Source organism: Sceloporus occidentalis, unplaced genomic scaffold (genome assembly GCF_023333645.1).
Source record: "Sceloporus occidentalis isolate IW3139 unplaced genomic scaffold, rSceOcc1.0.p SCAF_158, whole genome shotgun sequence".
Classification (NCBI taxonomy): domain Eukaryota; kingdom Metazoa; phylum Chordata; class Lepidosauria; order Squamata; family Phrynosomatidae; genus Sceloporus; species Sceloporus occidentalis.
Window position 1 is genome coordinate 91636 of NW_028317138.1, and position 13727 is coordinate 105362.

Consider the following 13727-nt stretch of genomic DNA (forward strand, 5'->3'; position numbering starts at 1 on the left):
ACAATAAATATGTCCCCTTTATCGCGCCATGCGCCCCGGCTGTTATTATTTTTATGCAGAAGCGTTTCCCACCATCTGTTAGCCGTCGGCCCCCCCTAAGAGAAGCCCCGTCCGTTTCTGGAAACCCAACGCTACGGCTGATTAGCTTACATTGTAACGTGAAAAGAGAAAAAGGACATTTTATATAGCGCCATCATATTCCGTAGCGCTGTACAATGGGTGAACAGGACATAACAATTGAACTAACAGAAACAACAAGTGAGGAGGGAGCCGCTCCAACAAGCTTACAATCTAGAGAAACAAGAAAGTCATTTCGGTAATTCTATGACTTGATATCACGAGCGTTATTATGAAAATGGCTGATAACTCAGTATTTTACCAGCCATAAAGAAACCTGCGGGTTAAGAAATAGTAAAATATCACCCCCCCCCCAAAACCCCCAGGACTCTTTTGATCAGCTCCCATCACACTTAGAGTTGGAGCTGCCATGTATGACTCCTATTACTTGCTGAGCATTTAAAGAGTTAAAAATTGAGAATCAGAGAATACCTATCACTACCTCTCTCTCTCTCTATATATATATATATTATATATATATATATATATTACATATAAATTGTACAGCGCTATGGAATTTGATGGCGCTATATAAAACAATAAATAATACAATAATAAAACAATTATTAATAATTATAATAATATAATATACTCAGCGCTGTACTGGCATGGGGGTCATGAATACGCATGGAATGTGACATTTCAGATTTCAGCGCATGTTATTCAGTCCATAGAAATGACTGATTAGGTGGCAGCAAATACCAGCCCCCCCCCCCATCGCATCGTTTAACCCCATGGAGTTTTCTTCATTTAACTCTCAGCTCCAGGGAGTGAAGTAAAGGTCAAGGAAGCACGACTGGGAAAGGACAGGGTGGGAACGAAGAGGAAAGTCTTGGAGGACTACAAGTCTCATCATCCATTTTAAACAGGTTTGGTGCATTGTCTTTGGAATGTTGTTAAATCAAGCAATATATGTATCTATATAATATATATGAATATCTCTCACATATTGAAAAGTTGCTGACTGTTGCTGATTGGTTCAGGAAGCCTTTGGAAGGAAGGGAGGAAAAACCAGGGCAGGAAATTGATTGGCTAACGCTAGATATGAGACTCTTTGGCCACAAATCACAGCTTCTCTCATGTAAACTTTGAATGAAAACCGCCCAGCGGTAAGGAAGGTGGAGCTGTTTGGGGGGGGGGGGGGGTCGGTGATTCTTATGTTTATGTCTGCTGGTTGACTTCTTCACTTTGAGTGGTTTTTATTAGTCTTATATTTTTACAATATCCGACTCACACAAATAATGACATTAACCCCTTAAGGACAATGGGCGGTCCCTAAACCCATTGAAAACAATGCATTTTGAGCCCGTACATGTACAGGCTTTGTCATTAAGGGGTTAAAGGGTATTAAAAAAAGTGCAATTTGTGATTATTACATTTAAATAAATAAAAAGAACTACAATTATAGTCTGGGAATTTTCTAAACGAGCTGCACCTGAGACCCTTATTCTATGTAGCGACATGCCAAATGTGTTACCCAAATGGGTCTAATACCCATGGAAACCTTGGCTTGTCATTATTTAAAGATACACTTCATTGAGTCACCTGCATTCAAGCAGGGATATCAACAATAGCATACTAGGAGGGGGGAGCACAAATTGTGAGTCTTCTATATGATTACAGTGTGGGGGAATAGGAAGGACTTAGCTACAGAAATTGTGGCCCCAAGAATCTGCCCCTTCACCCTGAGACTGGGGCAAAAACCCTGAGAGTTCCCAGGTTTGCCAATAATATATTGTTTCATCATTTAGATTTTTAGGTATTATTTTGTCTTTATTATTTTTGAGCATGAAAGAAGTAGAACACTCATCGACAGCGTCATACTACGGGATTAACCAGCGTCCGTCCCAATTAATGAGCCACCTGTGCTTATGGCGAGAGCAAATTCATCTTTGGGATTTATGTCTTTGGCCAAATGCGATGGTTTTACGGACGAACGTAGCCATGGTGGCCTCACTTGAGATACACGGCTCCAGAGCTTGTAATTAATTACTCATTCTTGGGATTTTCAATGAATCCACCTTCTGATATATTTTTTTTTTACATCCACGCAGTTATGTGGAGTGTTTTGTTTACTTGTCAAACATCTTGTTGGAATGACCTCCTCGCTGCAAGTCTGAGATCAGATCCTTGATAATTCCAGATCCAGCATCACAACAACATACAGAGAAGCGGCTAATACCGCTAATAAATGCTGTCACCGGCAGATGGACGTCAAAACAGAATGACATCATTCTAAGTCAATACTGACATCAGTTTGTATCAAAAGCTATATCTGACCCTGTGCTTATATTAAGTTGAAACACGAGAGTATGTTACGAATGTTATGTTCTAAGTCTTTTTGTAAACGCATTTCGCTCCACTGACACTAAAAGTAAAAGGCAAACACTAAGCTGAGATAAAAGCCAGAAGTACAGCCTTTTATCTTTCAGTTATTGATGCCGTTTTATTAAGTGACTTTTTTGATTTTTCAAAACAAGAACAATTTCAAGGGCCGTGGCTCTTTTAAATGCTTTATGTTCTATATTCTTCTAGAAAAGCTTCACTTCAAAGGCTACAAACAACTAGCTCTCCAGCTGCTGTTCAACTTAAATTCCCAAGATCCAGAGAAAATGCATGAGTTCCAATATATCGCATTTAATCCTTAATTTATTCGGCTTAGAAATAGTTTTTTCTATATGTAAACCAGTTATGTACTCAGTGTGTCTGCAGCGCCCTCTAGAGGCCCCAGTGTGCAATGTCCTCCATACAGTTATTTATACTCCGCAGGAGATGTTGTCCAGCTGTTTCTGGGATAAATACGAGAATAACTCATCACGGGTTTCTCCGGGATGGATTCCCTGGAGAAGGTGAACACCAGAGATGGTGCCGAGAAACTTTTTCCTGACATCAGCTATGTGGGAAAGCGTAGGGGTGAATATCAAAGACCCTAAAGGAATGTGCGGAAAGAATGCAGGGGTGAGATTTAAAAGGGGAAAAAAAAGTAATATTAACCGTTTAGTTATGCAGATTTACAAGCAGAGGTCCAGAAGAATCCGCTATGACTTTATAGGCTGTGAAATGATTCCATACAGAAGGAAAGGCAGCTGATGGACCTGCAGGAGCTGTCACCAAAATTGGGAAAGCAGGGCTATCTTTTGAGAAGTCCACGCCAGGCTGAAAAAACTGTTCTTTTTAGGGACGACCTGGCAGGGAGTGTATTTGTAGGAGGTTAGATATTGCAGAAGATTCTATAGATGCTCCCGAGCGCAGGACACGAACGACCACGCAAGGAACCTAACCAAGGCAAAGTAATGGCCCAAAATCTCCTGATTGTGTTAGAACATCTGGCCTTGGAACAGGGAAAAACTAGATTGTAAGCTTGCGAGCCAAGCCCTCTTTACCTACTGCTCCATCTCAGTCTGTTTGTTTTAGTTTTGTCAGACTGTAAGAAGCGCTGTGGAAAGTATATAAAATATTATATTATTATTATTATTATTAATACAGAGGCTGGGTTCAGTCACAAAGTTTGAGTTCCCTGTCGAGTTACTCAACTGATTTAGCCAGAGAAATCTCGACAGCATCCAATCATCCGTAGAGTTGGTTCAAGTCGCTGTTGAGCGCCACTCAGCTGCATCCAAGTCAAATTGATTGCGCGAGTCCAGTCTGTCACTTGAATCAGGCAGTCGGCTCAGCGGCCAAGTTCAACAGCCCTCGAGTTTAATGGAGTTTGGGCTCAACTCACCTGCGCCCATCATGAATGAGCCGTTTGAGATGATTATGAACTCGACAACTTTTTTTCTAGCATCCTTGGCAGCCAATCGATAAGGACTGTTTGTTTGCGGATTTTTTTTTTTTAAGGTACGTTCTAGAATATAAACTCGACCAGCCCCCCCGGAGCTTTAGCACAAACAGATTGACGCCAAGGGCCACATCATGCGCATTCACCCCAAATATTTAACACGAACGTTGGGAAGGCTTAAACGGTAAGCATGGTGATAGAAATCCGTAACTGCCTTAAGATTTAGAGGATCGTCACTAAGAAGGCGATATCAAGGGGAGAAGTGATTGTACCGTCGCTTTTTTATTGCATTATCGTGATGTTGCCTGAATTGCACCTGGGTATTCCCTCTACTAAAAAGGTGCCGAGACGTTTTGCCTATATGCTAAAAAAAGAAATAAAAATAAATCACTTGTATCATGATGAATATGACCGCACTACATTTAAAGTGCATTATTATAATAATAATAATAATAATAATAAGTATATTATTTCTGCAGGAGTTCCCACTAAAATGGGAAAAATCTGAGATATTTGCAGAAACTCCCGAATGAACAAAATCGCACATTTGGCCCAGTTTTACCCTCTAGTTTCTGATGAACTCCTACTTATGTGTATATATTTATACATACACACACATAACATGCTGTCTGCGCATTTTTAGACAGATCATTGCATTTTAACTATTCGGATTTCCTGCTTATCAGAAATAATGGATGTTGCAGCAGCGCCACCTGCAGGCCGATGCGAGGAACATCAACCATCCCGGGAAAACTAGTTTAACTGGGAAATAGCAAGAAGAAACGGTTTCACTTCGACCATAACATAGCTTGATGCAAAGGAATAAACAGTCAATAAAATGTTTCTTTGTTTCTGTAACACCACATTTCCTTAGGTTGGGTTCTACAGAATTTTTTGTTGTTGTAGAGGGTCAGGGTTGTAAGTAAGAATATTGATCTCTAGATTGTCAGCTCTTGCGAGCCGGGCTCTCTCAACCTAATGTATCGGTTTGTCTTGGTCTGTCGGTTCTCATCTCGTCAGACCCCTTGAATATATGTATTGTATTAAGCGCTGCGTAAATAATAATAAGCCTTTGATCTCAAGAAGTCACAACAACAAGGGCCTAATTAGGTTTTTAGCTGTTCTATTCAATAGTTGAAGGACACATAACCTTGATTTAAAAAAAAATGTCACAAACTCAGATTTTAAAAAGCAGTGAAATAATCATATACAATTCAGTCCAATTTGTTCATTCACAAGTTTTAATATTTAAGTGATCAGATCTCATTGGAACACAAAATAACGATATGGCAGTTACAGGTAGGGTTCTTATTGTAGAGCGCAGTTAGTTTTGTAGCTACGACGGGGTGAAGAAGGACCCTGCCATGAAGCTGCTACTTATCACACAGATGCGGGCCCTTTTCATGCCATCGCCGCTGGTCAAACACCACCTATTTGCTTTGGTGCGGCCGTATTTGAGCGAGAAATCCCTTTACAGCTGTCTAGGCTATGAAATTCTATAATATAACAAAAGCGGAAAAAAATGATAATATACAATGTATCGTGGAAGTAATTAAAGGCGTGAGGGGTATTATTATGATGGCCCTACCCGGGGTAATTTATTACCATTAACTTTGCTACTTTTAAGGAGCTTCCATAGCAAAGATGGCTAGTCATTCAATGTTCTAGTTCTTCTTCGAGCAAGAAAAAAAAAAAAAAACATGGCCACTTATGCATCACAAAATTGCCGTATGGTAGAGTTATCAATGAGGCATTAACGGCGGCCCGCACCAATTCTAATTGTGGCAACCTGTTTTGCTTTTTTTACTAGCCGGTAACACGATTATCATAGCAAGACCTCTAAGTCCCAAACAACCTGCGCCACTTCTAATTAACAAGTTCCTCAATGACCTAAATTAACTATATAACAAACAAAAAGTATTTTTTTTGTAGATCATTAAAAATGTGACTGTGATTCAAAAAAAAAATATATATTTTTTTTTTCTATCCAGTGCCTTTAAATAAGAAGCCCAGACAGGATAGGGAGATCAGTGAAAAGTGGTGGATACAAGAACATATTTAGGAATTCCAAAGGAAAACCAAGTTTCTTAAAAGTGGACCTTTTATATTTATATAAAAAAACAAACAAACAAAAAAAACCCCACTAGCTGTAACCATGTATTTTGTTAAAATGGTTCAGCGCTAGTGGCGCTGATTATTAATCGACCTCAAATGTTCTCTTTCGCCCTTCAAAGTCCTTTTCCAATTATAATGGGCGTTATTTAAAAATACGCAAACACTCAGCCAATCAGGAAGAGGAAGCCTTGTTAATATGGGAGGAGTAAAAAAAAAAAAAAAGTAACAAGCATGACACAGGGTTAATGAAATTATATGGCTGTTCATATTTGAGGGAAACTCTTCTAAGCTTCGATAACGAAAAGCAAAAAAAAAAAATAGCAAAAAACAAAAAGAAGAAAATAATTAAAAACTATTTAAAAAAAAAAAAAAAAAAAAAAATCTGCTTTGGGTCCACTTTAACCCTTACCAACTATATGATTGTTCCCATTTGAAGAAAAAAAAACTTCTGAACTTTAACAAAACAACAACCTCCTCCCCCCCAAAAAAAACCAGAAAAAAAGAGGAAATAAAAACTAAAAAAAAAATTTCAAAAAAAAACTCTGCTTTGGATCCACTTTAACCCTTACCAGCTACATGACTGTGGCTCTATTATAAACCAGTATCTCTTCCTACACACAGTGAAGGTTCTAGTAAAGGACATTAATCGGCGGTACCGAGTACCATAGCTTTATTTACAATTCTAACTTATTTTTGTTCATTTCTTTACAGAAATAAAAAAAGTATTTATTTAGAAAGAGCCAATTCCCTTTTCTCTATGAAAAATATTTATACATAACGTTTAGCTATTTCATTTTTCTAAGTCCAATTTTCTTTTTTTTTTTAATCCCTCTCTCTCTCTCTCTCTCTCTTCTTTGGAGATTACTTTTGCTGGAATTTCAGGAATAATAATGGAATACTTAATTATTTTCTTTTTCTAAACAATCTACATATAACTGAACATTTTCCATGCGGTGTAACTTTGTGTATGATGAAGCTTTATACCGGGGGGGGGGGCTAGAACCCCCCCAACCTAAAAGTGACCAAAATTGCTAAAGTAGTCAAATCTTGTGTCAGTGTCCGACGTGGTCTGGTCCTCTATTTACACGATTTGGCAATAGAGACATATACATATATACACAGGGTAGCTTGGTGATGGAAGAGGAGTTTGGAGAAGGTTCTGAGATGCTGGAAGGGGCAATTCCCTTCCCTTGTGGGTGTCCAGGCGTAGCTTCCAGTTGAGGTGCTCCTCAGTATTTGGGTACCTTGGTATAATCTTCGCTCTGAATGTTTCGGCACAAGCACATGGACAAGATGAGACCCAGAAGCTGCAAAGATACAATGTTATGAGACGACCAAGAGCAGCAGATCCAAGAAACCCCAGCGTTGCAGCAGAAGTGTCCAGTCAGTGGTGTAATTACAGGGGGTCCAAAAATTGTTCACAAATGGCCAGTCCCACCTGGATCAGGCCAGTGTGTGAGCAGGAATAAGTCTAAGTATGTGTGCGCATGACTGTGCGCGCGCGCATGAATGTGCGTGTGAATGAATGTGCGCGCGCATGACAGGGGGCTGATGTGGGGTGTCACGTACAGGATGCGCTCCTGGGGGCAAATATTCCAGGTACGCCACTGTGTCTAATGTAAATATCAGGGTTTGGCTCAGAAAGTGGTAGGTGCTATAGGGGCTTTCCTAGGAGAAGATTGTGGATAGTTGCAGATATTTTGGGTTCTACTCACTTCGATGACAGCAACTCCTACGCAGACCCCCAAAATGATTCCCAGATTGTTCGACAGCCAGCTTTCCACACTTTCCATGCAGCCCTAGGAGGCAACAAATGGTAACAAATTATCGCTTTACTGTGCTTTTACACACTCCCCTCCCCCACAGTACCAGGATTATAGGGAAGGGAGACATCAGGAGCGTTGGTTAATCATTTTTCATGTAGTAACCTGGTTTTTCGTTGAAATTAAAACTCAACAAAGTGACGACCATGCCATCCATAACCAGGGGGAAAGTTTAATGCTGCTTTCCTCCATCTCAATACCCGACCCTACCTGATCCCACTCACCTTGTCATAGATCAGATCAGGTTTGCTATCGCAGAAGCCGTTCACCGTAGTTTCGTTTTTGAGGCAGGAACAGGGGAAAGCATCTGTGCTGTTGGCAACTATAGGGTTTGCGGTCCAGTTTTGGCTGTTGGACCAACCACAGCATTCCAGCTGTAACCAAAGACAAAAGGATAGGAGATAGAAGATTGGAAAACCTGTACATTGTTTGGACAACTACCATGCTTTCACATGAAAGGACAGTAGATACGTGGAACAGCCTCCCAGCAGAAGTGGTAGAGGATAATACAGTGAGGGTATTAAACATGCATGGGATAGACATACAGCTCCTGAATCTAAGACGAGACCAACGGCTGATTAAGGTTTGAGTCTTTGCGGGCAGAATTGGGGTCGATCTGCCAGCAAACTCTGTTTCTACGTCATATGATGCTATTCAAGAAGTCAAACAATGATATAAAGATTATTCTAGGATACAGAATTCCAAGGAAGCTGCAGCTGCATCTGATGGACTTCAATGCTCATTAGACGTCGACACACAACAGAACCCAATGCTAATAATCTCGCTACCGGTATTATTATTATTCTTTTTTTTATTATTGTTTATTTTTTGCTCCCAAAAGCCTCATCGTTTCAAACTTACGTTTCGCTGAATGTAATCCCAAGTATTCTCCGCACTCGTGTTTTTGCCGTCCTCGTAGTTATAGGTTATAATGAGATCGTGGATTATCGAGGACATTTCGTTCTTCAGCTGATCGTGGAAAGAAGACGACAAAGTCGGGTGAGGAAAAAAGAAAGAGAAGAGAAGAAAACGATAGAGAGAGATAACACAGTTATTAATAAATACAATTAAAAGGGGTATAGAGAAAAAAAAAATAAAAAAATATTTCTTACCTGATCGCGCTGAAAGTAAATAAGAACTCCGGCTACAACTTGAGCGATGAGGATAATCAGCAAAAAGGTGAAATACTGAAACCAGAGGAGATTCATGATCATCATACGTATTCATTAAGCAACGCATGTAAAGGCAGATTATATTATGGGGGTCCCAATACCACCCAAAACCATATAAGCTTGGACAAACGGTCCAAAAATGTGGAACTTTGGCCCCACCGGCACGCCTGGACTATGTTTGGCCTGATGTATCTGCCCTTTCTATTCTGCTATTGGTTAAAAAGCCAAGGAAACTTGTCCTACTTTTGTATAATTTTGTTTGTTTTTTAATTAAAATACTCACCAAACCCAGCAGACATCGGACTTCGTTCACGGCTCCTACGCAGCCAAGGAATCCCATGGCCATCGTGAATCCCCCCACCGCGATCAGGATGTAAGAGCCAATTCTCAAGGATGAGGATGAACTCTCTGTGAGCAACGCAATGAGAAACAACGAATAAGTTTCCCATGCAGTCTTATACCGCCCCCTGCTGTCCGCACTACTGGAAAACCCAAACCAACGACTTTTATTAAAGTTGCTATTCCATGGGAGGTTGGAGAAGGCCGGGAATTTTTATTTCTATTCTCCATGTTGTTGAGCCAACCCAAGAAGAGCATTGTTGGGTCTTCATGTAGCATGGTCTATCCTTTACAAACATAGTGGGTTTTTTTACTCACGGAGAACTGCTACAAAGCTGGTTTTGTCCACCAGAATCCATATTCCAAAGCCAAGTATCACAGCTCCAAGGATCTGGGGAGAGGAAGAAAAGTCACTTTTAGGGCCTCAATCAATAAAAACTATGGTGGACGCGTTTAGGGGAAAAAAAACCTCTGGAGAATAATCAAAGGAATGGAGAGAGAACCGGGTAGACCTAATGAGACGAGCGAGGAAGAGAAACTTTTCTAAAACAAGTGGGATGGTGATAGAGTGAATGATGGATAAGAAAAAGCATGAGAGTAACCAAAATGGGACGAGCAGGTGGCGGTGAAGCGGTAAGGTTGGGTTGATCCAAAAATGTTATGATGGAGCATTGGAGAAATTAAAGATATAGTATCGAGGGGAAGTGGTTTGGAAGAGCGGTGGGTCGTGGTGGGAGGCGATTAGAAAGAGCAGTGTGTATGACGAGAGCAGTGGTTGAATGATGGCGGCGTGGAGCGCTGAGCTAATCCGATCTGCGAAGAAGAGAAGGTAGGATGATCCAAAACGTTCACAGGATTCCGCATCGGGTCCCGCGTGTAACCTGTGAGTGTCTGAAGCTCATTTTTTTGACGCAAACCTTTCTATTGATAAAGCCGCTGAAATTCTAATTCCCAATTTAATGTGTCTAGCGATCTTCGACTGACTGTTTCTACGGAATTCTCCATTTTTATCACTTTGTCCTCGTCTCCCTGTGCCTTCGACATATTCCACCAGCACCACAAACCCCTGGGTGTCGGTTCCCTGGCCGTTGTATGAAGCTCACACCTTTCAGTACCCCAGGGAACACGTCTGGGGCGGGCGCCATGAGATGATGCTGGCCCTGCCTAACCCCGTGGTCAGCGTGGGTGACGTGGGACCCTCTCACCCACCACGTGGATTCTGTCTAAACGGGAAGGGATCCACATACTAGGCCCAGCTTGGAAGCATCTGGATTTACTTCTATTAAAAAAAAAAACAAAAAAAACAGTACGCTGTCCTGGCTCTACCCGCAACGCTCAAGCCCAGATGCAAACTATCCAGCGACAAAATTCCTCAGTCCCTTCTTGGACCATCACATAGTTTCGAAGGACATCTCCCCCCCCCCCCCGGTCTGTAGTAAATAACCGCAAAGCGTCGTCTACGTCGGGAACCCGCTATATCAATGAATTCTTAATGCGTAAAAAATATGGATACGATTTCACGTAGCACCAACATATACCGGAGCTTTGTGCAGGTCGACCAAGAGGAAGGGTTTATTTTAAGAGGGTGTTTGTTTCCTTTCATTTGAAAAGGAAGTATTTTATACATCAGGCAGGGTTTGGACAGATGTAATGCGCGTCTGCATTGGATCAGGGCGAGTCTGTTCTCCGACGGGCGAGAGGTGTATACAAAAACAGGGCGCGCGCATTCCCAGAATGCTTATAGAGGGAGCCCCTCCATTCACTCCCCCAACTGTACGGTAACCCTTCGGGTGCCAAAAGCCAACGCCGAACCCTGATCTTACCCAAGCCACATAAATTAACCCCTGGGGACCCAACAGGATTCGGTATGAACCCCTTCTATGAGGACAGAGCAGTGCAGAGTTTTGTAGGGAACTTCGAAACCTCTGTTTTGGGGGGGAAAAAACACCCCTGGAGCAGATAACAGCATGGAGGGGGCAAATTCCTTGCATTTTCAAACTGGATCCAGCTGTCTGGGCCTCAAACGCAAGAGGAGGCAACAGCTGCGTATTACCCGGCCCCGGCTGCCTCTCTGACACATTCTACCCCGGAGCCGGCCGGGTCTGCCGAGCGTCCCAACTCAGCCGCGCCAGTCCTAGCAGGCGGCTCTGACATTCCCAAAGAGACAGACGGACGGACGGACGGACCCTGGCTACGCTTAACCCTTCGAGTGCCGTGCGGGAGTGCACTTATGTTCTCTTTCGATCTTTCATTTATAAATCACCAGCAGATTCAGAACCAAAGAGGGTTAACAGCCTCGCTGGGGACGCCATCGCAAGAACGAACTTGGCGTCTGCAGAAGAACGTTTTGGAGACGAGTAAGGAATACTTAAAAAAGAGGACGAGAAGGGAGTTTTAGCCGAAGAAAAAGAAGTTTAGTAACCGGAAAGCAGAGATCGGCGTTCTTAGCTCTTCCTTATTCTGAAATGATTCTTTCCCTGTTGCTCTAAGGGGGGGCAGAGATCCTTCGGGGAGAGATTAGGACAATTACACCGACATCCAAGTTCCCACATTTTAATTAATCGGTACATGCGATGTGTATATGCACTACCACTTCTGCTGGAAAGCTATTCCATTGATCCACCACTCTTTCAGCGACTCTATGAGACGGATCATCTCGATAGAACGCGGATTACCGTGTATCCGTACATCGTTCCGCGCGGTTAACACGCTAGCGATACACGACATTCCATTGGAACGTCGGGCAGTGGGAATGGGGCTGTGTGTATCGTCACACTGTTGTGTGTGTATGAAGCAGGGGGTTGCGCGGTGCAGGATGCGGGGGGGGGGTGACTGCACTTGGATAAAGCCCAATAACACAGAGATTAAAGAAGAAAAAAAAAAAACAATGGGTGAATGGACACATGCGCGGCCCTGATAAGCGACTCTTAGGAAAAGCATGAGTGGGAGGTTGACCAGGCGAGTGACCTTATAATATTCCACAGCCCACTCTGGGCTGCCAGATAGCACGCCGGGATGGATGCGCATGACGGGGCTATGTATAAAAAGCAGTGCAAAGCTGAAATAGGGTCTTATCACCATAGCGACCAATGGAACCATTACACTTATTGGACCACTTCAGAATCACTCATTTTTATGCCCAACGAATGAACATAAATCACCAAAATCTCTGCTGGCCAATCAGATTCCTGAATGGGTTTGATTGGCACCAATATTTTGCAGCGTAAAAAGTTTTAAAATAGTTAGAAAACGTTACAGATTTACAGACGCAGCCGTTGCCCCTTAACGGGGGGGGGGGGAGTGAAAGTTTCCAATTGTTTGCTCTATATAGTATATCTATATATAGTCCATTAACCGCCGACGTGCCGGATACTTACAAAGAACAGGAGGTTGAAGAGGAACAGGAAATATTTGGTGACTTTCATGCAGCCGTCACTTGCCATGTTTTCGATGCGTCAGATCCTGGTGAATAAAGAGAAAAACGTGAAAACCGGCAAAGACATGAAAGCTGAAGAGATACAACAGGGCAATAAGATGAACTCACAGAAGCAGAAGAGGACCTTGAGCTTGGGAGCTGACAATCTATTAGTAGGTTGCAAGGTAACGAGATGGAATGTTTTATGTAAAGCTACAGAAAAAACAAACTCGCGAAAAGAAACAAGATAACTTGGAGCTCTCGCGCCTATTCAGTGGCCTGGCCACGCTGTTAGAGGACCTTGTTCTAGATTATCAGGAATATGAGAACAATGTGCAAGGTGCTCACAGCTCAATCACCAGATAACACTTATAATTACACCAAGATAAGTGGCATCTTTTGGCATCAGTTAATGCCAGAACCTGGAATTGAGTTACCTAGAACAATTAAGAAAGATCATTTATTTTCTTTCTGGATCTCCATCATGGGAAGAGAGGTCCATAGCTTGGATCTAAACAAAAGAACTGGAATATACTAATAATATAAAAGCTTGCGCCTCCCCCCCCCCCCCCCAAACATCACAGGGTTCTGGAAACCTAGAGCAGAGGTCCTCTGCTACCTGATCTAGAACCCAGTGATGGTGGAGGAGACTTGGCATTCGTGGAAGTGATCTACCTTCCTCTGCAGAGGTTGGACGTGTGAAAAGAGATCATCCAAATAGAATGTACGGTTATTTTATTAATTTGTTATAAAAAACACCCAAATCTTCAGGGCGACCTTAGCGTTCTCTACAAATAAAAGGCATAATGAAGACAATGTTACCGGCGCTCTTCCCCTGAATATTCCATTTTACCGGCATAATTAAAAAATAGGAAAAAAAATGGCTGGGAGGAGGGAATGCGTCGGTTTTCAGAGAGTTTATCCCAATTATCACTGCGCCCCACTGTGAGCCCCCGGCCAATGAA

The 13727-nt window shown here is 42.2% G+C and overlaps 1 protein-coding gene across 1 annotated transcript; it reads right to left on the reverse strand.

Annotated features, from left to right (window-relative positions):
- Nucleotides 1–7242: 7242 nt before the first annotated feature.
- LOC149280163 (CD82 antigen-like) lies at nucleotides 7243–12790 on the reverse strand. The gene is made up of 8 exons (XM_089500736.1): nucleotides 12725–12790; nucleotides 9666–9738; nucleotides 9292–9416; nucleotides 8949–9023; nucleotides 8698–8805; nucleotides 8061–8210; nucleotides 7729–7812; nucleotides 7243–7320 (listed from the first exon to the last, which is right to left on the reverse strand). The coding sequence occupies exons 1-8, from the start codon at nucleotides 12788–12790 to the stop codon at nucleotides 7243–7245; spliced, it is 759 nt and encodes a 252-aa protein (XP_089356862.1).
- Nucleotides 12791–13727: the final 937 nt, after the last annotated feature.

Bases quoted from the DNA above. Each gene is read 5' to 3' on its own strand.
- LOC149280163 (XM_089500736.1), bottom strand. From the start codon at position 12,790: ATGGCAAGTGACGGCTGCATGAAAGTCACCAAATATTTCCTGTTCCTC. The intron at 9,417-9,665 runs GTGAGTAAAAAA...CGTTGCTCACAG, and splicing joins CAGCTTTGTAGCAGTTCTCC to AGAGTTCATCCTCATCCTTG. The intron at 9,024-9,291 runs GTGAGTATTTTA...CTCTGGTTTCAG, and splicing joins TCCGATGTCTGCTGGGTTTG to TATTTCACCTTTTTGCTGAT.